Below are 24,582 nucleotides of genomic sequence, written 5' to 3'. Positions count from 1 at the left end.
CAAGAAAACACTTATGAAATAGTACAGAGCATACCATTTTAAGAGGAATTCAAAAGTTTATTTGATGAAAATCGGGCTTGGAATGACTGAAACATCCAAAAACAAAGTAAAACAAAGCGATTGTAATAAAGTGTGGGTCCCACACTTTATTAGAATCACTGTTTTGGATATCTCAGCCATTTCAAAACCAATTTTCATCAAATAAACGTTGAATTCCACATGGAATGAAATGCTCTTTTGTATTTCATGAGACATTTCTCATTATATCACCAAAAAATGTTAGAAACCTGAAATTAGGTCTCAACCAAAACTATACGATCCCTTTAAAGAATTAAAGAAAAATGTGTAAGAGACATGTAAGATATCAAAGCACACTTTGTACAATTATGCTGTATGTTATAATTTTATATATTCAGTGATGGCAAGGTTGTATGAAAGACGCAAAGTACATAAAATTTGATTGCTGAGATTGTAGATACATATTCTATAATTTCAATGAATTCAAATCCAACAATATATGTCTCTTTTTTGACTTCAGGAAAAGTCCATGCCACGGATCCATCAAACTTAAGTGCAACAGGACTCTACGACCTATTCATTGTAAGTACAAATGTAACAAAGATATGGAATGTAACTTGAGCGCAGGAATTTATTTCCTAGATTTTGACGAGAACAATAAATGTGTCTTGTGTCTCCAGCAGCAGCAAAATAGCTTCTTTTTTTCTGTGTGAAGAGACCTTGGTCATTCCATCTGGTTGGGGGGGGGGGGGGGATGAAGTGACGTGCATGTAATGCAGGTACAAGATATTTCATAACACAATGTATATTAATTCATCTGTTGGAGATGTAATAATAACATATTTGCTGTGAATTTAATTTTTTTTTTTTTTTTACATGTGTAATATGGATATAATATTGATAAAAACATTCACACTTAAATTTCAGGACTGTTGTTATAATATCCATGAAGCTTTATAAGCACTTTTCACATAGTTGGCCTCGTTTTTCGCACTGAAATACAGAATAGCAGATGTTGCTCAGCTTATCATGACACGTAGTTTCTCAATTCTGATATGTCACAAATGTTGGCCTGACCCAGTGGAATGATCCTGATACAAAACAGATGGCAAGTGTACAAGATTCCTGTCTTGATGTATCACCTTTTGCAACCAATAAGAACCATGGTTTAACTTGGTCTTATGAGACATTTGTAGAAAATAGCTGTGTCATTAGAGTGGAATGAAAGTGCTTGTACGTGAATTCTCTTGCTCTCTCTCTCTCTAATGCTCTCATGAATAGTCAATATCTATAAAGTGGTTCCTTCTGATCCTCTTTCTGCATTATCGCACAACAGGCAAACTGGAACAGTATTCACATGAACTACCTCGGCCTGCCGCGATCGCTGCTCCCAGAAATCAGAGACACGAGGTGAGCGAGTTGTGTTGATCTGGGGATGGGGCTGTTAGGAGTGATTAGCACCTCCGAACAGGCTGAAATGTTCTGTGCGTTAAAGGACGAATTCACCTTAATGTTTGTGAGAATTGAGTGAATGTAACAATACTAGTAGAAGACATCACTGACAGTTTTGGGAAAATGGAACAATCTGTTCAAAAGTTTTTAATATTCAAAGTTTCAGGATATTGATGGACTAGAAGACTAATAGTTTGTGATGTCACATGCATAGAACAATATAAAGAAAATATAAAGAGAATTCCACAATTTTTTTTTTCTTAAAAGTACACATTCCCTCAACCTGTTACTAACAATGTTAGGGGTAATATTATTTCCCCTGCCTTCTGGAAGAGGCAAGTCAAGTGCTCTTTTATTGCAGAAAAAGTGAAAATATGTTGAACTTTCTCAATATTTTGTGTTCTTATATGGCTTTGTGACAGTCAAACTAAAAACTTGCGCAAGTAGAAGGAGGGTGAGAACAAAGACAGTTAATTATGATAATTGTATTTTGTCATCATATTGCCTTCACAGTGGTGACTTTGGTATATGCTCTGAGGAGTTCTTTGGGGCAGACATTCCGATACGAGCCTTGGTGAGTTGCAAGCATTTTTTTTAAACTCCATTATTTCCTGTATCTCAGAAATGATCTGTTCTCATTCAGAAAATAATTACCTTTCTTCAAAAGCATTATTTTGGGTGTATCACAGATGTGAAGCATGTAAAAACTAGACAGAGGTGTTTGATGTGTAAACTTGCTTCCTGTCACATCACCAACATCAATAGGTAAGCATCAAATTGTCCTTTTGGGCGGTGAGTCTGCCTAGTTGTTAACGCGTCTGCCTTACAATCTAAAGGACCTGGGTTCGATATCCACGTCTCGCTAAGCATTGTTGTGTGTAATCATACCATCCCCCAGTAGTAAGAGGCAAAACACTCCGTCCCTCAGATGAGACATACAACTTTTAAAATGGAAGTCCTGTGTGTGAGAGCTAGAGTCAAAACTCACACACGTAAAAGATCCCACTTCATTTCTTCATCACAAAGAGCAGGGTGCTTAACCCGGTGAAGTGGTCCCGCCTCACATCCAACTGGACCCCATGGAAGACCAGCTAGTGCAGCTGAATATGGGCTATCCAGCCATCTTCTAAGATGGAAATAAAACAAACAATCAAACAAACTTTCATGTATTTTTTAGGTTGGGGATCAACAGGGCGCCCTCTTTGGCCAGTGCTGCTTTGACAGCGGGGATGTCAAGCTGACCCTCGGCACCGGTGCCTTCATGGTGGTCAACACGGGGAAGATGCCCTCTGTCCCTGCTCGTGGTATGTTCATTGTGTGCTGAGATAAGATTAGAAAAAAACAAAGAAAATGAAAATTCATCATCACATACTGTTAAAGGTAGGGAATCCCATTTGCACGCCTTAAATGAAGAGTTGTATAAATACAGTGGTATGTTGAAGAGAATATCATTTTAGAAACTCCCATAAAGTATTGAAAGTGGAAGGTAACATTTAGTACATTTTTTTGACGGTTAGATTTTGAATTGAATTGTTTTCGGGGCTCACCGTAAATTCCAGTACATTACTAGGCTACCTTTGCAGACCCATGTATTGCATGTGTGTCCATCATGTATATTTTGTGAAGAAAGTTCATCAACACTTACAAACATTTCTATATACATTCTTACCACACGCTCTATATGTTATTACATCAGCTCTTGTACTTTTAGATTTGTGTTTATAGATCACAAATACAGAAGAGTGCAACAAAAAGGCTTAAGTGTGGCTGACACACAGAACTACTGAGTAGTTGAGTTTTGTGCATTATTCAAATTTTAGATAACTGTTGACTTCCAAATTTCTAAGCAGTGGCCTAAGCAAGTCCCCTGAGGTTCATATTTAATGTTTTGCTGCATTTTGGGAGGTCTGTAAAAGGTATCCCCTACCTTTAAAGGGATAGTATAGTATTGGTGGAGATGAGAATTGGGTTTTTAACTTTTTGTGAGATACCAAGAAAACACTTTTGAAATAGTACAGAGCATACCATTTTAAGAGGAATCCAAAGTTTATTTGATGAAAAATCGGGTTTGGAATGACTGAAACATCCAAGAACAAAGTAAAACAAAGCAATCATAATAAAATGTGGGTCCCACACTTTATGGAATCGCTCTGTTTTGGATATCTCAGCCATTTCAAAACCAATTTTCATCAAATAAACATTGAATTCCTCATGGAATTACGTGCTCTTTCATATTTCATAAGAGGTTTCTCATTATCTCACCAAAAAATGTTAGAAACCTTAAATTAGGTCTCAACCAAAACTATACGATCCCTTTAAAGGGGCGATACAGTTTTGGTTAAGATGGGGCTTCAGGTTTCCAACGTTTGCTGATGATGATTTTTATAAGAAAATGAGATACAGTACTCTCCGCGTAATCGGGTATCGCTTAAACGGGTACTCCGTTTAATTGGGTAGCAACGTCAAAATCAGTTCCAATGCACATTAAAATTACCTGATAATCGGGTTGCCCCTCCGCATAAATGGGTAAAATAATTTTCTTCTAATGTAATTTATCCCCACATTTTATCGCAGATATAACACTTTAAGAAATCATGAATGTCAAATTTTCCACAGCTAATCGCATTCTCTGCTTAAGTCGCAAAGAAGACCGATCATTTGGGGAGTGATTAAAACATGAAAACACATGTACCAGTACCGACTTGCCACACGTAAACGAACATTACACATGTAGCTGGCACTCACAATTGCATAGACAAACAGGAGCTGAACACACTTGTGCTCCTCCCTTGCTCCACAACAACATTCACAATACGAGAAATTTGCAACAAAAATCAGGCCATGCACCAGCTCCATAATTTTGCTTTTCCCCAGTCACTTCTCGAAAAGTAACCCGACGTTCGACGTGTTCATTTCGGAAAACGCCTGCGTGTTAGCGAGGAGTCAATTGTCAAACAACAAAGTTTTCTGAAGACCCATTTGTCCATAAAAAGAGTGTAAATTATTGCTTGTGACTGAGCAAGTGTAAGGTATGTATGATGTGCCGTGCAAGCAGGCGTGTTAAGCATACAGTTTAGGTGTTTGGTGCAGTGTACAATGCATGTACGTACACATTGTGTGCGTCAATTGTGAATGAGACGTGTTCTTCTGTTAATCGGGTACTCCGCTTAATCGGGTAAGAAACGCTCTGCCCGAGCTTACCCGATTATGCGGAGAGTACTGTACCTCTTATGAAATAAGAAAGAATATATAATTTTAAAAGAAATTCAGAATTCTATTTGATGAAAATTGGTTTTGAATTGGCTGACATATCCAAAACAAAGCCGTCCTAAGAAAAGATGGGACCCACCTTTTATTAGGATCACTTTGTTTTACTTTGTTTCTTGATGTCTCAGATATTTCAAAACCGATTTTCATCAAATAAACTTTGAATTCCTCTACAATAGTTTGCTCTTTAACATTTCATTAAGTGGTTTCTATTAAGTATCTCACAAAAAAGTTAAAAGCTGAATCGTCACCTCAACAAATACTATACTATCCCTTTAAAGCAAAATTTATGGTGCTCAACCAGGTACGATGAATTTTTGTTATGTTATATTTGCATTTTCAGTGCAGAATACTGTTGCTTGCTAGAAAGAACGAAAACCAAGATTAAAGGTGTATTTCACTCATTTCCCACTTAAGTTCCACATTATTTGAATTATGAAACATGCAAGTATAACATGTCATTTATCACAGTGAAAATACATTGATATTGCCTCATGTATAACATTAGCAATAGAACTTGCTTTGTAATAAAAGTGTCATGCTTGAGCATACCTCACTTATCAGGCCATATCATTTATCTGGATGGGTGCCGACCCCGACATGACTGGATAACTGAGGTTAGACTCTGTTTAGTAAACTGGTCCATTGAGTTACATTGTATTTATATCCTTTGACCAATCTATGTAGATGGGTCGTCTGTATTAGTGAATTAATCAGTTGAGTTATACTGTATATCCCTTTAGCGGCCTGGGTGGACAAGTTTCATTGTTTAAGAGTTAAATGGTCAAATTACTTCTATTTGTCACACTTCAGGTGCCTATCCCCTTGTGGCATGGCGAATTAAAGGGGAGATCTGCTACGCCATGGAGTGTAACCAGTCAGACTGTGGCACGGTCGTAGAGTGGGGGGCAGCCATGGGTGAGTACCTTTAAATCATGTTACAAATTGGGAGGCAAGACACACTGTTTCTCAGGAATAATATGGGGGGGGGGGTCTGCAATATGAGAAAGTCATTACTAGTTGCATTCACACAAGTTACAAAACTTTGCGAAGTTTGAGTTCTTGAAGGTTTGCCAGTGTGACAGCAAACTTCCCAAAAACTTGTCACAAAGCTTCTTGTGAAACTTCCCACTCAAACTAAGGAAGTTTGAGTCTTCTCAGAAAGCAATGCAGTCTGAATGCTTACAACTGAAGTTTGTCCCCTGACAAGTCCACTGCTTGTTTGCAGTGGTGCCTCTTTTTATTGGAATGGACATGTGTGCATTGTTTTCATAACAATCAACAGCTGTCAGACGGTGTGCACTTTCTTCTTCGTTGTGCATGTGCACCAGTGACCCAAATTTTGAGAACTGAAAGTTTGGCAACCAGTGTTGACAAGCAAACTTTTTGTGAAGAGCTTTTGAAGTTAAACTTTGAGAAGTTTTGCCAGTGTGACCGCAGCTAATATGCATGGAAATATTTCTGTGTCTGGTGATATAGAGAGAAAGCAGAATTGCCACACGGCCGTGATTTGGCAAAACAACGTATCTGCATTTTGGTACTTTCGAGATATTCGCGATTTTAGATTTTGAAGCCGCAATTTCATTCCAACATTTATTGCACAATAGAAATATACGTATTATTGTATCATTAAACAAATAACATGAGGAGCACGATAACAAATTTAATAGTAGCAAATTAATAATCAAACTGACTTTCACACAAAATTCCATTTTCCAAATCATTTTTTTCCTTAAATAGTTTTTGTTATTGGTACAGTTTGTAACCTTTGCTTGCCAGCATATGATAACATTCAAGCAATTTCATTCAAATATCAATTGCAAACAAGGTATAATCGCAGAGAAATTTTTTAGTTACCTTTTGTCAAAATTCTCCAAAAAGTGTGAACATCTGAATCTTACTTTTTTATTATAATTTATTTTGCTACATTTATACATGTAGTACATTTGAATCAATACATGAAGTTCATTGACATAATGGATTCATCAAAATTTGCGGTTTTGCATAAACAAACCGATATATCTGGGCCCCATTTCATAAAGAGTTTATATGATGACAACTCTTTGCTGGAATGACTATTGTCATGGTAACGACAAGAATACAGCTTCCTGATTGGCTTTTTGCTATGGAAAGTTGTCATTCCAGCAAGAGTTGTCATCCTAACATCTTTTATGAAATGGGGCCCTGAAGTCTGAACGCAGCTAGGCGGCCATATGGTATAATAACATACCAGGCCGACACATTCAAAGTGTGTCTTACCATGAAGAGCTTCAAATAGATGACTTCAGCATTACAGCTGACATGGGGTATTTCCATCACAAATGTTTACATTTTACTGCAATGACAACTGATAAACTTTATTATTTAGAGTGTAATTCCATCAATAAATTGGGTGTGCATTTATAGAAGATTTGATATGAATTACGGTCATTCTTGGTGGATGTCAAAATCTGGCTCCTGTCGAAAATTGTGACCAAATGGTAATTCACTATTATTATGATCATTATCTTGTAATTCAGTTTGGGCATTGACGGTATAAAAGATCTGTTTAGTGACCCCCCCCCCCCCCAACATTTCTGGCATGTGTCCTATATCATTGACTTGTTTGGCATGAGCCTACACAGAAGATAAGTCATTAAAGGACAAGTCCACCTTCATATACATATGGATTGAGAGAATGCAGCAATATTAATAGAACACATCAGTGAAAGTTTGAGGAAAATCTTTTTCTTTCATAAGACGAAATTTGAATATCAACTGACATACTGCAGACGTTTTTCAGCCGTTTCGTTCGTAACTCATACTTACGCGGACGCTACCAATGCTTTTTGAAGGGGGGCTGAACAAAGACGTTCCTTATTCTTAAGCAGACGTTTCTCAGACATATTCTGACGTTACGCATTCTTTCCTATAAACCGTTCATGGCCATTTGCCACCATCTGACACTGTCTGAGGTGTCTGAAATGTTTTAGACGGAGGCAGACGGAATCGTTAGACGGCATAGTGTGACAGGGTCTTAAAGTGTGTGACTTAAGAACGACCAAATGGGTGTGGCTTCAAAATTTGGTCTCAAAAGTTTTGCGATAAGTTAAAGTCATAAAACGGCGCGGTGGGAGCATTTTGCGTTGCGGATTTAACGCGCGAAATGTCTGGGGGGGGGGGGTGGATTCCGCCCCCGGCCCTTTTAGGGTTAAATTCTCAAATTGCTCCTTTGTAGACAGGATCACGTATTTACAGCCAAACTTGGATCGTAGACCTATGACCAGTATGACTTCACTGCCTCTCCAGAAGGCTTGCTTCTTATAAAGAATCACAAGATGTTCTTCACGATTCTCTTTACTTATCTAATTTGTTTCAAGGTCTGTGACATCACGAACAAAACCAGCTGATGGTAAAATTCTCTCCTCTGCATGGGCATGGTGTCGCAGAGCTTCATAAGATCAGTTTTCTTTGCCAGAGGAATGCCTCTTGGTCCATCCATGTACGCCACTCTTTCAACAAGACTCTGGCTGTCACAGAGTTGACGATTCCAGTTGGAGATGATTCCCTTGCTTAGTACACAGAGTTCAACAAACTGTGATGTGTGTGCTGTCTTCACGTACATGTTCAATGATCCTCTACGGAACTGTGCTACCTTGAATTTTGAGATTTGAAGTGGCATTCGGGTTTTGAGATCAGGTTGATATGATCTATTACCTCAACTCTTATGTTGTTTCTACTGGCTCTCATTGTGTTTACAAAGTCTTTGAGATCATTGTGTTTACAGAGTTTTTGAGATCATAGAGGCAGGCTTGTTTGTTGAGTGCAGTTGCGATTGAGCCGTGAACACTATCCGCCGTCATGTACGTGTGGCCAATTTCTAGATACTTTAGGGGTAATTGTGTGTGTGGCAGTTGTTGTGTCGTTAACGTATCGAAGCAAGGATGCAAACAGGCATCGGATCTTATTTTGGGCAGTACAGTTATCTGTGTATATGATTACATGCTCTTTTTCGGGATGAAGTTGCAGAAACTTGATGTGTGCATTTTGTCACATCACTTGCCGAACGGCCAGCCTCCCCCTCGTGCCACACAATGCACTCAGATAGCCCATTACTTCCAGGAGTGGCAAAAGTCATATTGAAGATGACAACTTTGCGTGAAAAGTAATAATCTTTTGTACACAGTTTGGGCATCAACAATGCTTTTTGCATATCTGCTGTAGTTGTGATACATGAATCATTATGGTTTTGCTGGAAGTCTTCATGAAATGCCTGTCTTGCTTCAGCTCAGCATTCTGTCTGTGAGCAGGGTGCATTTTACACTTCTCACATTCAATTCAATTCAAATCAATTCAATTCAATTCAATCATTTATTGTCTGATTGTCCTCCACTGGCAAGATAACAGAGCATAACACGACAAGAATAACAAACAGATCACATATTAAAAAAAAAAAATGACTGATAATCAATTAACAATTCGATACATCATCAAACGATATATCGTAACTGATTAAACTGAAATACTAATGAAGTGAAGAGGTATGTTTGAGACTATCAGAATAGAACATTAAAATATACTATTGATGCATTGAATCTTTCAACATGCTGACGTCTGACTATGACAAATATATAATATCAAAAATGCAAAGTCATAAATACAAAATTGCACAGGCCCTAAAAATATGTTGGGAGTGAAACATGTGTGATGTACATAATGTACATTATACAGAAACCCAGGGATCACATGTCACATGTGTGCCCAAGAAGAGCAGGAATAAGAAGAAAAGAATAGAGGTGGAAAAGGATGGAGAGGGTTCCATAGAACAGCTGCCTCTATGGGCACACATTGTAATACAGTCTTGTTATGCAAATATGCATGCACACGTATGCGAAAACATTCCGTGATCGTTCCAATAAAATAGCAGAGTGCAACAATGAATGCTGCATAATGTAAATGTAAATTACAGTCCATGTGTGCCCAGGAAGCAAAATAGAAAAGATGGAGGGAAAGAAGCAGAAGATAGATGGGAGGGGGAGGGATTTCCAGGAAAAGCTGCCTATGTGGGCACACATACAATGTGATGTGCTTTACGTAAATACATATATCAAGATTCCATTAGTCAACTCACGAAGGGCTGTAAATAACTTGCATAATGAGACATATCGATAAAAGCACATAGAATTGCACACTTATACATGGTGAGCTGTGTTGAAAACCTGTCAATACAGCAGTGTTATCCTATAATGATAATATTGCATTAATTACACTCAAAAAGTGCCCAGAAAAAGCATGAACCATGAAGAAAAGAGCACAGGATCCGAGGGAAAGAAGAAAAATGGGGAAAGGGAAGAAAGGAGTAGGCCTCTCAAGAGAGATGTTTTAATATCAAAACTCACAAAGAATGCAGTATGCAATGTACATGCAGTAGAAATGCATGTACAATGTATGAATAACATTCTAATGTCATTCACAAAACAGTCTTTACAATCGTGGTTTTCCTCGGGATGTTCCATTCTGTGATTTGTGCAGAATGTACAATCATCACAAGATGGCACTGAGAATGAAATGTTCAATTCGCCGAAAATTTTCCTGAACATAGAATAAGAGACTTTGGTGTTAGTAAAAACATTCTTGTAATCTCTATGCAACTTCTGAATGGAAAGAGATGATGGTAAGTAGCGCCTGTTTGGCGCATGCTCGCGCCGGTAGTGGGATTCACATGGCCTATGAGATTCTGTGAAGTCTTTTATATTCTGGACTTGATCTTCTGGCAATTTGTTGGCAGGAGGATGTGCGCCCCTCTGGTCCTTGCTGCCTTTTTTGAGGGCAACTCTGACAAAGGAGTCACTTGTGAGTCCAAGAGTGTGTAAAAAGTAGGTCTTGCACACTTCCTTATTATTCATTTTATACTTGAACGTATGTTTTCTCTTTGATTGCCGTTCACCTCCTGTGGCACTGGTTTTGGACCTTTTCTCAACATTTGTCTTGACCCAAAATCTTCGGTCTCTATAGTCCAAACTCCAAAATTCGTTCCAAATGGCTTGCCTTTCCTCTTGTTCATGCAGGTCTTTGCAATTTCAGTGACAGCCACATGGAGCCAGTTATGTTTGGCCTTGTCTCTAGCAGTCCGGTCGGCAGCCTGTCTGTATCTCCTCCTTCCTGGGGGGCGTTTCATGAAGGAACTTGTCGGATAGAATGTCTGACAAGTCAATTATATCCGACAAGTTTTGAGAAATTCTTTGGTCTGATTGGCCGATTTCTCTGAACTTGTCGAATATAATTGACTTGTCGGACATTTTATCCGACAAGTTCCTTCGTGAAACGCCCCCCAGATTCCACTTTACCTGTCATACCAACTGATGTCCCTCCATTATGATGTTCAGCCTGCTTATCTAGCTGTGGTGTTTCAATGAATTGAGACTGGCCGCTATATGTAGATTGGTTTGATTTGGCCTGCTCATCTTGCTGCGGTGTTGGAAGAAGGAGAGTCTAGCTGCTACGTGTAGCTTGGTTAGGTACAGCCTGCTCATCTCGCTGTGGTGTTGGAAGGAGTTGAGACTGGGTTCTATGGGTAGCCTTGTCGGGTTCAGCTTCCTCATCTTGCCGTGGTGTTTGGACGAGTTGAGACTGGCTACGTGTAGCTTGGTTCGGTTCAGCTTGCTCATCTAGCTCTGGTGTTTGGATGAGTTGAGACTGGCTACGTGTAGCTTGGTTCGGTTCAGCTTGCTCATCTAGCTCTGGTGTTTGGACGAGTTGAGACTGGCTACGTGTAGTTTGGTTCAATTCAGCTTGCTCATCTAGCTCTGGTGTTTGGATGATTGATAGATTTTGATTGATAATGGTTTATTGGTACAAACATGCAAAATAGTAGCCCGAAGGCTAAATTATAATGCATCACATAAAAAACATATAAATTACATTAAACAACATACATTGTAAAAACATTTTAACAATAACAAAATACACCGCATTTCCCTATGATTAATTCAATACAATATAAAAATTCAATAGATATATTATGCATATCATCTGTAAAAAAAAAAAACCCAAAAAACTCATTAACCATTAACACTTTCATACTCAAATAACTGTGTTTACATTCATTTTTAACTGAACTTAACGTCAATTTCCCAAATCCAATTACTCATATCAATTATTACAGAAAACACAAAACAAAGAATACTGTGCAATACAAATACACAAACTAATAAATTATTTCTTATTGCACAAGCACCGTATGATATAAATTCATGAGGATGAGTATACATGAGGTACCTGTACATTTGATGGCAAAATGCGATCTCTATCTTGCATTATAAGGGGTGATCACTGGTGGGTAACAAGAGTAGAAAATCAGCAGGACTAATAATGCACCAGTATGTTGTGTGGGCGTAATGGTGTGTATGAAAAAAAACATGAGAGAAAAAGCGAGTGAAAATACCAAAAAGGGAAAGAGTGCAAGTGAGGTATCGAAAGAGAGAGTGTGAATACCAAACTCTGATCACCTGTGTTTTTGTTATGATGTAATGTTTACCGCGTACCCAATCTGTAAATCTACATATCATATCATAAAACCTCATTTTATGATAACTATATTTCACTTATTTCTTTTATATAAATACCTGTTTCATAATCCGTATTATCTCTTTTACAATATAATTTTATGTACAATTCAATCCTTTAACTGCGAAACATATTATATGTCAATAAAATACCATTATCTAATTCACATAAAACATCAAACAGTAAAGGCAAAAATTCATAAAATAAACATTAACGTGAACATATACTGGCAATAAGATTGATAGGAACAAAAAAAATGGCATTAACAAGCAACATAATGATTACTTCACTAACAACAAATTATTCAATTATACACCGTGCATATTCAACAATCTTGTGAGGTATGGGACACAGCTGTTTCGATAGCCATTAATAGCATAAATTAATCAATATAAAATTCAAACATTTAAATCTCAAAAATCTAACTATACAGTCTTGTAGATTACATTAACCTCTACCTTAGTGCAAAATTTCGCGAGGATCGTGTGATCCACGACCGAGATCTGAAGAGGGGCCAAAAAGCCCCCCTCCCGCTGGTTTGAATACCCTCAAATAACCTGGTGAGATTGGGGTTAGTTAATATATAACACATATTATTTCAATTTGAATGAATATCAAATGAGATAGCATTGCAGTAACATCAAGGCTTGTCCCACCTGTTACATCTGGTGCATGTAACATCTGGTATAGTTCTGCTATGACTTCGGCAGTACTTCCAGTTCTGATGCTGTCTATGTTATAGCTCCAAAGTGACCCTGTCAGGTAAAACGAAGAAAACAAAAAATCATTGTTAATATTCCTGTACATACCACTGAATGAAGGTCAACTGACATCCCACAAACACTTCCAGTAGAATCTCTTCTAATGATGTTCGTTCAATAACATGAATTAGAACAAGGCAAGTGCCATAATGTGTTTCACTCATAAACATACAACAGAAATTGCGCCATAATACTTAATATTTAGCCCTAAAGGTTCATTGACCCCTGCCTGTGATCTTTGACCTCCTGGTAAGATTTGTAAGATTTGTAAGATTTGTAAGATTTGTAAGATTGTATTGACTCTATCGACCCCCTCTCGGGGTATGAGAGTACAAACATATTTACAATATATGAATACAAAAATATAAGTGATAATGTACATGTACAGATGTACATGTGAAAATAACTGATATAAATAAATATGTTTACAAAACAAGGCGTAAAGGACGTTTAACTACTCTACCACTATGTGTACAAACATTCACATCTACTTTACTTTCTATAAAACTACTGTCTTTTTTCTTTGGTATTGAAGAGAACTGAAACATAATCTGACAAATTTGGCTAGTTTTTTTTCAAATGGCAAGCATTAGTTGAATTGAATAATTTGGCCATATGTAATGCACTTGGTCTACTGGCCCTCAAGCTATTGTACTTGGTAAATACAATAATCTCTCTTTGTTGAAAAAGGGACAAACAAAAATATAATGAAATTCATCCCCTATATCGTCGGATGAACATAATAGTAAAATGCAATTCATCTGTCAAGCTTGCATCAAACCTGCCCTTATTAACAGGTAATCCATAAGATCTACATCTAAATTTACTTAATGTAATATAATCTTTCTTACACAAGACCTGTGAATACTTCTCCAACATCAAATTATCCTTAAACATTCTATAATTTGTACAGATTCTATTTGACCATGTTGCTGCTCTCCACTCTTGAATAAACATATCAAAAAGTCTAACTTTTGAGGTGTGTGAAACCCATGCAGCACTAAATCCACCCCCTTGTGCTAACCACACATTCCCTAGCCCTGCATAATAAGAAATATTTGCGATGAATAATAACCATTGTGATTTTGACGGGGAGTGTATGTCTCCTTGTAAATGCAGAAGAAATTTGAAAATTGTACATGAGTGTTTGGTTTCTTTTCCCTTGACTAATCTCAACCAGAATCCAATCATTTGACATCTAATATAGTTCAAAATTACTCCACGTCCAGTTTCACGATAAACCATACAATCAGGAGTACATTTGTTCACAAGCAAAATTTTTCTTAAGAATTTCCTATGGAAGATTTCAATTTGGTCTATGCACTCATAACCCCAGACTTCATAACCATAGAGTAAAACAGGTAAAACAAGATGATCAAATGTAGATGGCACTGTGTGTCTACAGAGAGCTGTAACTTTTTAGCCTTGACCAACATGCTATAAAGTGCTTTTCTAGCTTGTGTGACTTGTTTAGAAATTGCCTTTTTAAAACTACCATTATAATTGAATTTAACTCCAAGGTACACAAAGTCATCTACAACCTCAAGAGGATCACCAGCATAAACAAATTCAGGAATTCTTCTAACCTTCCCACGGGAGAAAATAACAATTTTAGTCTTGCTTGCATTTACAGTCAAGAGCCATGTCTGACAGTAACTATCTACAGCATCAAGAGCTTTTTGCAACTCCTCCGGAGTTTCTGCTAAAATTATTGTGTCATCTGCATAAAGTATTAAACAAGAAAGATTTAAAGCTTTTTTGACATTATCAGAATCCAGGTGGTAAGAAATCTCACTCTCCAAATATTTAAGGCCACCATATGAATTTCTAATGTGTTCTTGAAAATCATTCAGATAAATGGCAAATAAAAGCGGGGAAAGGTTTTCACCCTGTCTTACACCAGTGTTACAAGTAAAAAACTCTGACATCTCCCCCCTAACCGCCACACATGATTTAGCACTAACTCCCCATGGGACATTAACCATCCAAGTTTGGTCATAAATGGACCTATGGATAAAAAAATTATGAGCCATAATAGAAACGTGCCACAAAAACTGAGCATTTGGCCCTAAAGTGTGCTGACCCCTGCCTGTGATCTTTGACCTTGTGGTGACCATCAACTCCCCAAGGGACATCTTCAACCAAGTTTGGTCACAAACGGACCTATGGATCAAAAGTTATGAACCATAATAGAAATGCACCACAAAAACTTAAAGCCAGTGGTTAACATTGTGGTTGATCGACTTAACAAATTCTAAAACTGAGCTGCATGACCTGTCTAATTCCGTTCAGTTGGATGAAACAAGAGCCCCAGGGGCACGACGCTCACCCGAGATATCGCAGTCAATACACTTGATGCAATTTCCCATTATATTATAAGGTTCCCTCTCCCTTTTGCTAGGAGGAGCCACCCCCCCAACATACAAAGAAGGATAATTCCCAGCAATTTGGTAGAAATCATATTTGGGTAAAATCCGCCCAGTAGTTTTGAAAAAGATGAAAATGTGCCCCCCCTCCCCCCCAAGTGGGTATCCTAGGTATTGCTGTAAGTAAAACTTACATGTATATTCTTCAGCTATAAAGATATCCACGTACAACATTGACGGTAATGCTTTATGGTCTGGAACACAAATTTCTCCTATTTCCCCACCCCCAAGGATGATCCTCATCCAGTTTGGTGGAAATCTGCCCACTGGGTCTAGCCATGGTCAAACTATATTCTTCATATAATAAAGGTATCGATCTATGCACAGAAAATCTAGTTTGTACTGCTTTGGGGTCTGGAGAAGCAGATTTTTAAAATTTATCCCCTTCAGGGCCCCCCCCCCCCCCCCCCCCCCTGGGGGCCACATGCTCTTCATGACATCAACTTGCTTGTTAAAAAATTAATGATCAAGAAATGTTTAAAAAAAAAGAATAAATATTTCAAACCGTCATAACTTCCATATTTACAGAGGAAAATCTATTGAGAATTAAAAAGGTGACAAATAGATATCATGTGTATACTCACCCAAGCAGTTATTTGTGATTTCGTCGATGAAATTAGTGAGCTCGCTTTCGTCTGTCTTCTCTCGTCTCCCTGTGGTGTTGGACAGAGTTGAGACTTGTTGATTTGTGTCGCTTGGTATAATTCAGCCTGGTCGTCTACTGTAGCTGTACATGTGGCGTTGAAAGCAGTTGAGACTGCCTGCTATGTGTAGCTTGGCTGGGTTCAGTTTGCTCATCTAGCAGTGATGTTTGAAGGAGCTGAGACTGGCTATGTGAAGCTTGGTTAGGTTCAGCTTGCTCATCTAGCAGTGATGTTTGAAGGAGCTGAGACTGGCTACGTGTAGCTTGGTTAGGTTCAGTTTGCTCATCTACATATAGCTGTGATGTTTGAAGGAGTTGAGACTAGCTACGTGTAGCTTGGTTAGGTTCAGTTTGCTCATCTAGCTGTGGTGTTCTGTGGTGTTTGGAGGAGTTGCGACTGGCTGCTATGTGTAGCTTGGCTGGGTTCAGCTTGCTCATCTAGCTGTACAGATGTTTGAAGGAGCTGAGACTTGCTACATGTAGTTTGGTTAAGTTCAGCCTGCTCATCCATCCATGGCGTTGAAAGTAGTTCAGACTGGCCGCTATGCGTCCCTTGGTTAGGTTCAGTCTACCCATCACGGTGTGTTGGTGGGTGATGGGGCAGGCCAGGACACAAACCTATAAAATGTTCATTTTAATTATCTCATGTAAAGTTTGTCATTTTTCTCAGATCAAATGATCCCTATTTTCTAGTTCAAAGACCAGTCATTTCTGGCTAAATGACCCTTGAACATGGGTATGGGTTTAGAGGCTTCGGCCACACACCCCCGTCAGAACGCAATCTAACCTACAAATGTATCTTTTTTTTTTCTTCTTGCTCATCCTTCTCTCTCTTTCTCTTTCTCCACCACAAAGGCTACTACAAAAGTCCTGCTGAGTCGGAGGAGCTGGCTAAATCAGTTGATAGCAGCGGGGGTGTCTACTTTGTCCCTGCATTCAAGGGGTTACTGGTGAGTTGACGCTGCCACCCTAGATCTCATCCTAGCGTGCGTTTCCAGCACTCTCCCTAAACATAACGTTGGGTACTACACCCGTGCCAGAGGAGCACGCACCAGAGGAGCACTCAAATGTGATTATGTGTACTGTACCGTAGTATACCAAGCCAGACTGCACACTAAACCCATTTTTTTCTACCGGTCCTACCTGTCTGTTGGACCAGTAGGTTTTCAGTTTTTCCATTTTTTACTTGTCCATTCCTGAAAAAGTTAGTACTTCAACAGTGATTTTTACTGATTCTTGACCATCAAACCAGTGCCAGTGTTCAGCCTTGCCAAGCCAAAAGTGGACCACTTTTCGATGTGCTCCAAAAGTGTACCATAACCATACCAGGGGCCCGTTGCATAAAAGTTACCGTTGAATTTCAATGGTAACTACCGTCAAAATTAGGCATCACAGCCAATCAGCATCAAGGATTAAAAAATTTACCGCTAATTTGAAGACTTACCGCTAGAAAGGAGCGGTAAGTCCAGCGGTAAGGGTTTTATGCAACAGGGTCCAGAAGTTTGCATGAGTAACACGCACATCTCTTTGTTCTGGACACCTGTAAATGGTGTAAGTACACCATATGAATGAGCCTGTTGCAACAAAATGTGTGACCCCCTCTTAAAATAACTCGCAGGTACACTTTCTTCACAGAGCACTCAAATGCTCCAAATCTAGCATACTGTAGTATGGTACATGAACAGTACACATTAGATTGGTTCATTTATGTGGGTCTGCTTTTGAGCACTCAAATTCAGCCCTAGATGCTATTCAAATGCCTTGCTTATGCATGATAACGTATTTCACCTTGACTGTGTCCAGACATTTTTGTCATTTTGTTCACATGCATCTTTGCTACCCATAGTTACTTGACCTTTGACCTTCAACAGGCCCCAGTCAACGACCTTTGCGCCTGTGCCTGCCTGGTAGGCCTGACGCCCAAAACCAGACCCGCCCATGTGACCAGGGCCATGCTGGAGTCAATCATGTTTAGGTAAAGAAAGCCTTACCTACCTCTTGTCAATCTCTTGCATTGAGTCAGATTAACTGCTCTTCTTTTTGTTCTTCTGAAAATTAACCCTTCTTGATATTTTGTAAAAACTCTCACAATAATTTCGTCCTGCACCACGTGCGTGAATGGCATGTAGAGAAACTTTAGATTTTTTTAATCCCATAATGCAACTCGTCACAGTTAGGTCTGCACACTCGGGTGCATGGGGTCATGTTTTGGTAATTGTTCAGACATTTACAGTGTGGATATTCAAAGAGATTCATTTGCAGCTGAGTGATATTTGTATGTATATGTACGTACATATATATATTTTTTTTTCATGTCTGAATGGTGGCAAATAAAATTTATTATACCCCCGCCAAACGAAGTTTGAAGGGGGTATATAGGAATCAGCGGGCGGTCAGGCGGTCGGGCGGTCGGTCGGGCGGTCGGTCGGGCGGTCGGGCGGTCGGTCCGTTGCAAATCTTGCGTCGCGAACTACTTCCTCAGTTTTCAACCAATTCCCATAAAACTTGGCACAGATGTGTGCCTTGGGTTGTAGATGTGCAAGACGTATTTTTTGACAGTACCCAAAAGTACGTTGCCATGGTAACGGCATATTATGGGCAAAAATGGGTACAAATCTTGCGTTGCAAACTCCTCCCACAGTTTTTGATCAATTTTTATGAAATTAGGTACAGATGTTCATCTGAATATGTTAATGTGCAAGACACATATTTCCGCAGTGGCAAAAGGTGCGTTGCCATGGTAACGGCATGTTATTGGTAAAATATAGGGCAAAATGCTTCATGGCAAAACTGCTTCATCAGCGTTCTTCCAATTCTCATGGAATTCATATTGAATGTTTGTCTTAGGATATAGGTCAGCATGACACATTTCTTGACAGTGACAAAAAGTATGTTGCCATGGTAACAGCTCACATATTATGAGCCAAAATGATGGAAAATTTTGTGTTGCAAACTACTTCCTCAGTTTTTGCCCAATTTCCATGAAACTTGGTACAGATGTGTGCCTTTGGTTGTAGATGTGCAAGACGCATTTTTCGACAGTACCCGAAAGTACGTTGCCATGGTAACGGCATATTAATGGCAGAAGATCAAGGAAAGATCTTGCGGATTTAACTACTTCCTCAGTTTTTTGACCAAAGCTTATGAAATGTTGTTTTGACCAAAGCTTATGAAATGTTGTTTGGCGGGGGTATAACCAGTCGCTGTAGCGACATTTCTAGTTTTTGGCATCATAATGCAAAAACCAAAAACTTTTGTGTGTGAATGTGGCTACTGAGTCAAGAAGGTCCCAACTCATGAGTACAAGTTGTAGCTTTATCTTTACTTTGTGGTGATGCTCCTGTTCTTGTGTATTTTATTCTAGGTGTAAACAGCTGTATGAACTCCAGAAGGTGGTGAGCAGGGTTAAGCTCAATCCTACTATCAGGTGAGTCAGGCTGAACCTTCTCCTCCGCTTTGATTCGTTTAACCCTGCAAATACTGTGCTTTGTTTGCAGAGTGCCACACATATTGGAGCACTTTTTTTTGCCAGTTGGTTCAGATGTCTGGAAATGAATTGCCATGATTAGAGATTACCTAATCCCCCTTATCACTATTGCAGGGTTCGATATCAACCGTGACCCACTGGCCCAGGGCCACTAAAAAATTGATGTAGGGCTACCAAATTTATCTTTTAATGGTGCGATTGGGCAACAAAGATTCAGAATGAATTGTCACTCTTGCTTTCATTTCAGGCCACTGCATATCTTCTTCGGGCCACCAAAATTTCAGATTTAAAGATTTCAGTGGCCCGAACAGGCCACCAGACGAAAAAAGTTAGTGTCGAGCCTGCCTATTATGTCACCGTGGCCTTCCTATTGGACTGTGGCACATTGCTATTATACCTTTGGCCTTGCGAACTTTACAATTAGGTCAAGTTATGGATTGCTTACAGAATGCTGATGAAAAATCTTAGCGAGCTTAGCGAAGTGCCTTGGCACGTCAAGGGTCAAAGCATATTACCAGACATTGCTGAGTGTCCAGTTACGCTGTTCTGTTCTTGTTCTACTTTTATCAGTATGGGGATGATAATGGCATATAATCTAACCGGGGGATACCGCTATTGTCTATGCTGTTGCGCTAAACATCTGATACAGCGAGACTGTCGTCTTTACTAAGCAATACCTCTGATATGGTGAGACTACTTACAGTGGATGCGCGCGGCGCATCCACCGCCTCGTGTATATCCAATCATCTTGCTTTAGTCATTGTTTTCTTAATATGGATTATGAATCAGTGGCAGTTTTTCCTACAAAAACTGCCACCGATTCATAGTCGATAATAAGAAAACAATGAAGTCCTTTAAAAGCAAGACAAGTCAACAAAGGCAGATGCTTCATCCACTGTTCATAGTCTTGCCGCATCAGACGTATCGCTTAGCAAAGACAACAGTCTCGCTGTATCAGATGTTTAGCGCCACAGCATAGACAATAGCTTCATCCTCCACCTAGAATATTATAAAGCATGGATGATGAGGGAAAAATTTCTGAGTCTGAGTGATCTGTATTCTCTTGCCTAAGTTCTGATATCCATCTATCACTATTCTCATCCAAAAGGGTCAACGGCGGTGCGAGTCAGAACAACTTTCTCCTGCAGCTAGCGGCGAATCTCCTGAAGAATCCCATAGAGAGGGCAACCAATCTGGACATGTCGTGCCTCGGGGCCGCCTTCCTAGCTGGACTCGCTGCTGGTAGGTACACACTTTTGTATCTCCTCCCTTTTGTCTTTGATTGCACCAGCAAAAATATTACACCAGATATAGAGTCATTTCGGATGTAAACTAGTGAAAGATGAGTACGTAAGAATCTTGGTAAAATCTTGTTGAATGTCACTTGATTATTGATAGTACATCATATGAAATTATGTGTCTTCGGTATTGTGACTGCAAAATTGAATGGAGAAGCCATAATGTCATGATGATTGCATCTTTGAAGGGAAGTTTGACATTTGTGATGGTGGATGAACAGGGGAGATGAATGATGCAAGTCACTCTCGTTTGAGATTTAGGCATTTCACTAATCATTTCCCTTCAGAATTTGAGGGGGCTGGATTATCACAATGCGTAAACAAAGATGCTGCACACACATCATAAGGTGTGACCACTTCAGCCATTTTTTTTTTTCTTTTTAGGAAAATTATAATGGAATATAATATGCCGACTCTTGGATATTGGCATCTTAGTGAAATTTTTTCCCTCAAGTAGTCAAGTTATGTCTCTGAGGATGCTGACTATAGGACCCTATACATGCTTTGGGAGAAGGCTGTATGGAATATGAAAAACAACAGAAACAGAAATTGAGAAGCAAGATGCTCTGAATTTCCATTTTCTGCAGGGGTGTGGAAGGACAAGGAGGAACTAAAACGTCTGAGGAAGACGGACGTCACCTTCCAGCCGCAGCCAATCACGGGCGAGGAGCGGGAATTCGGGATGTGGGAGCGGGCGTTGCAGAGGGGCGCAAAGTGGTACACAGACTGACGGGGCCTGGCCACCTCCAAGCATCCGTGGCTGTCCACACAGGTTCCCATGATGGCTTCAACAATTAGGGATTTTTGTGAGTGCCTTTAAAAAAAAATGCAGTTATCATGTGATAGCGATTCTCTCACTTGAAGTGAGTGGAAATGAAACAAAATTATGATGGGAAAAATTAGTGAAAGTTATTATCAAGTGGAAAAAAATTCTTTTAAACTGAGATTTAGGGAAACAGCATGTCTTTCTCAAAAAGAGTGTTGCAGTTGATATGGTGAGGTGTCTTAATTGCAGTTGCAAACCAGGAAACGACCAAGCTGACGCAAGTGCATTTATTGTTTGCTCAGTAGCTACAGTCATTGTAATCGACAATCATTCCAAACATCCAAAGCCATGGGAAGTCCGTAGATATTCTTGAGGGAAAAACACCTTTTAACTTGACTGACACCTTCAGTGTACCTTTCTCGAGGAGTCTTTGCGTAGAATTGATTGTAGCATGATCGTCGGGCTAGATAAACCTTTTGAATAAGGTGCAGCACTGTTGGCTGTGGAAAGGTTAACTACTCACTGTACTTAAACCCTTAGTGTGCCAAGGTGGCACCAAGCAAATATTCACCACACTTTTTACCAGTATTTAGTTAATTTCTTCAAACTTGACCGAATCTTGAGTTATCCAACCCACTTGGGCCTAACAATAGGCTCATTCACACACATTGAAAGAGCATGAGTCAAAGCGCGATTTGAATTATGTTTTTTGCGCTCTGGTTCACACGTCCAAACTTGTGATCTATATCACACTAGTTCATGAAGAAAAATGTATGTCTACAATGACTGGAATTTACTTTGTATTCTTTTGTTTTGAGAAAAATTGCATACGCTTGTAGTGCAGAACTGCCGAGTGGTATCTTTTTACCATTTTCAGTGCATTTTTTTTTTAATTAGGAAAATGCACCTTGAGATGAATGAAAACTTTTTTCTGAAAATTTTTGGGACCTTTTCACAGATAGATGAATATATTCTCTTAATGGAAAAAAGAAATGCTTGCCTTATACATATACCTCTGCAATGGCTTTTTGCTTGGCGATTCTGAAATACAGGTTGTTAAGGTTTGACCGTCGGTTACTGTGCCGTGCCCTTGGAGTTAGTTTGTCCTGCCCCTAATACTGCACATTGATTACTTCAAGCCTCATTAGGTAGGCATTATTGTATATCAGGTATTTTCAATGCAGTAGCTTTTCATATTCTTTTGTTTTGTTATGTTTTATAGAGAAATCAAAACCAAAGTTAGTTTACTGGGTATTGATATTGAGATTATGCATCACATTATTTCTTAATCTTGCTGAGAGAATTCAGTTGTAGATGATTTATATGTGCTTGCTTCATAGTGCCAATGTTCATCAAGATGTGAATACTTCATAAATGTTGTATAAGAAGGCTACTTCACCTTTTGAACATTGTATTATGCCTCAGGAAATTCTCGTTTGATGTCAAAATGATGCAGCTCAGATTTGGGGCAGCTGATGTCATGTAGTAATAATGAAATAAGTGAAGATACTGCCTTCCTTTTTTTTTCTCCCTTGTATTCATATAGATATTCATTCATATACCTGCATAGCATGTTTTTAGGGTCTTTTCATATAGATAACAAAGGCCACATAAGCTTTGGATTAAAAAAGAATGAAGAGTTTGAGGGCAGGAAATATGTAGACGGGATCTTGGTAGACGCAACACTGCTAACATCACACAAAGACTTTGCAGCGGAGGTCTTTGTAGGTGGAGTATAATTGCTTGTAGAAAACACAAACTTCTCCATAGATAGAAGTCTTGGTTCTATGAAGACACAGACTTCTCTGCAGAGGTCTTAGTAGATTGAGCACTGCTATTAAACAGAAAACTGCAGTGCCACTGCTTTCAGCCCTTCATCAACATAAAAGTCTTACTGAATGAACTTGGCTGCATTCTGACTGATGACCTCTGCCATGTCCTTGTTGGGTACTCCTTCCAGTAAAACTCCTTATCATCCTCGTGAAGAGGGCCGGTGCATTGACCATTCCAAAAGGGAGAACCTTGAACTCATTGGCCCGAATTCACGAAGGTGGTACAAATGAAACCATGGTTTAAGCCATGGACAAAAACCATGGAGCGCCAAGTGTTGCATGGAATATTTCGTTACGAAATCAGCCATTTCGTTGATGAAATAATTATTTTGTAACGAAATGACAACATTTTGTAACTAAATTAACATTTCGTCTACGAAATGATAATTTCGTTAATGAAACGGTCATTTTGTTGACGAAATGACCAATTTCGTAACGAAATATTCCGTGCGACACTTGGCGCTCCATGGTTTTTGTCCATGGTTTAAACCATGGTTTCATTTGTACCACCTTCGTGAATTCGGGCCATACTGTCCATCTTTATTACGAACGCAGTTTTGGCTCTGTCTTCTTCTTTCACTGGTATCTGCCAGTATCCCTTGCAGCGATCAGTTTTTGAGAAGACTGTCGCCCCTCCGTCATCCGCGATGATCTCCTCCATGTTCGGGATTGGCTCCTTGTCGATTACGGTTGCAGCATTTAGCTTTCGATAGTCCACACAGAATCGGTTTTTACCGTCGTCCTTCTTGACAATTACTACAGGTGACGCGTATGGAGAGTTTGTTTTCTCGATTATGCCCTTCTTCCTCATTGTGTCTACTTCTTCTCTGATCGTCTCCCGTAACGACTGTGGGACTTGATATGCCCTCGACCGTATGTGAGTTGGAGTGTTCAGTTCCACTGTGTGATGTCTGTTTGTCTGGACACATCCGTAAGAACCGAAAGGACTATATCAGCGATACACATATGCCGACATCTAATTTACATATATCACCATGGTAACACGCACCACAAAAGGATAAATTAGAAGGGAGTAGGTTCCAGGTGATCGCCGCTTAAGCATGCGATACACCTGTGCTAGCTGTCT

The 24,582-nt window shown here is 39.3% G+C and overlaps 1 protein-coding gene across 1 annotated transcript in view; it reads left to right on the top strand.

Moving 5' to 3' along the window:
- LOC139737186 (glycerol kinase 5-like) overlaps positions 1–22,346 on the top strand; it is a 31,828-nt gene extending 9,482 nt beyond the window's left edge. Inside the window, exons 7-16 of the mRNA XM_071647863.1 lie at positions 539–600; positions 1,355–1,428; positions 1,984–2,044; positions 2,648–2,774; positions 5,551–5,655; positions 16,968–17,062; positions 17,984–18,087; positions 19,477–19,539; positions 20,708–20,841; positions 21,485–22,346. Coding sequence (XP_071503964.1) covers positions 539–600; positions 1,355–1,428; positions 1,984–2,044; positions 2,648–2,774; positions 5,551–5,655; positions 16,968–17,062; positions 17,984–18,087; positions 19,477–19,539; positions 20,708–20,841; positions 21,485–21,627 — 968 coding nt within the window. The 3' untranslated portion in view covers positions 21,628–22,346. The remainder of the gene's footprint in view (positions 1–538; positions 601–1,354; positions 1,429–1,983; positions 2,045–2,647; positions 2,775–5,550; positions 5,656–16,967; positions 17,063–17,983; positions 18,088–19,476; positions 19,540–20,707; positions 20,842–21,484) is intronic.
- The last annotated feature ends 2,236 nt before the right edge of the window (positions 22,347–24,582 follow it).

The sequence above is a fragment of the Diadema antillarum genome, unplaced genomic scaffold (assembly GCF_040938485.1).
Source record: "Diadema antillarum isolate AM-2024a unplaced genomic scaffold, OU_Dant_1.0 seq00000684_RagTag, whole genome shotgun sequence".
NCBI classification, from domain to species: Eukaryota; Metazoa; Echinodermata; class Echinoidea; order Diadematoida; family Diadematidae; genus Diadema; species Diadema antillarum.
This window is presented reverse-complemented; position numbering and strand designations above follow the sequence as displayed.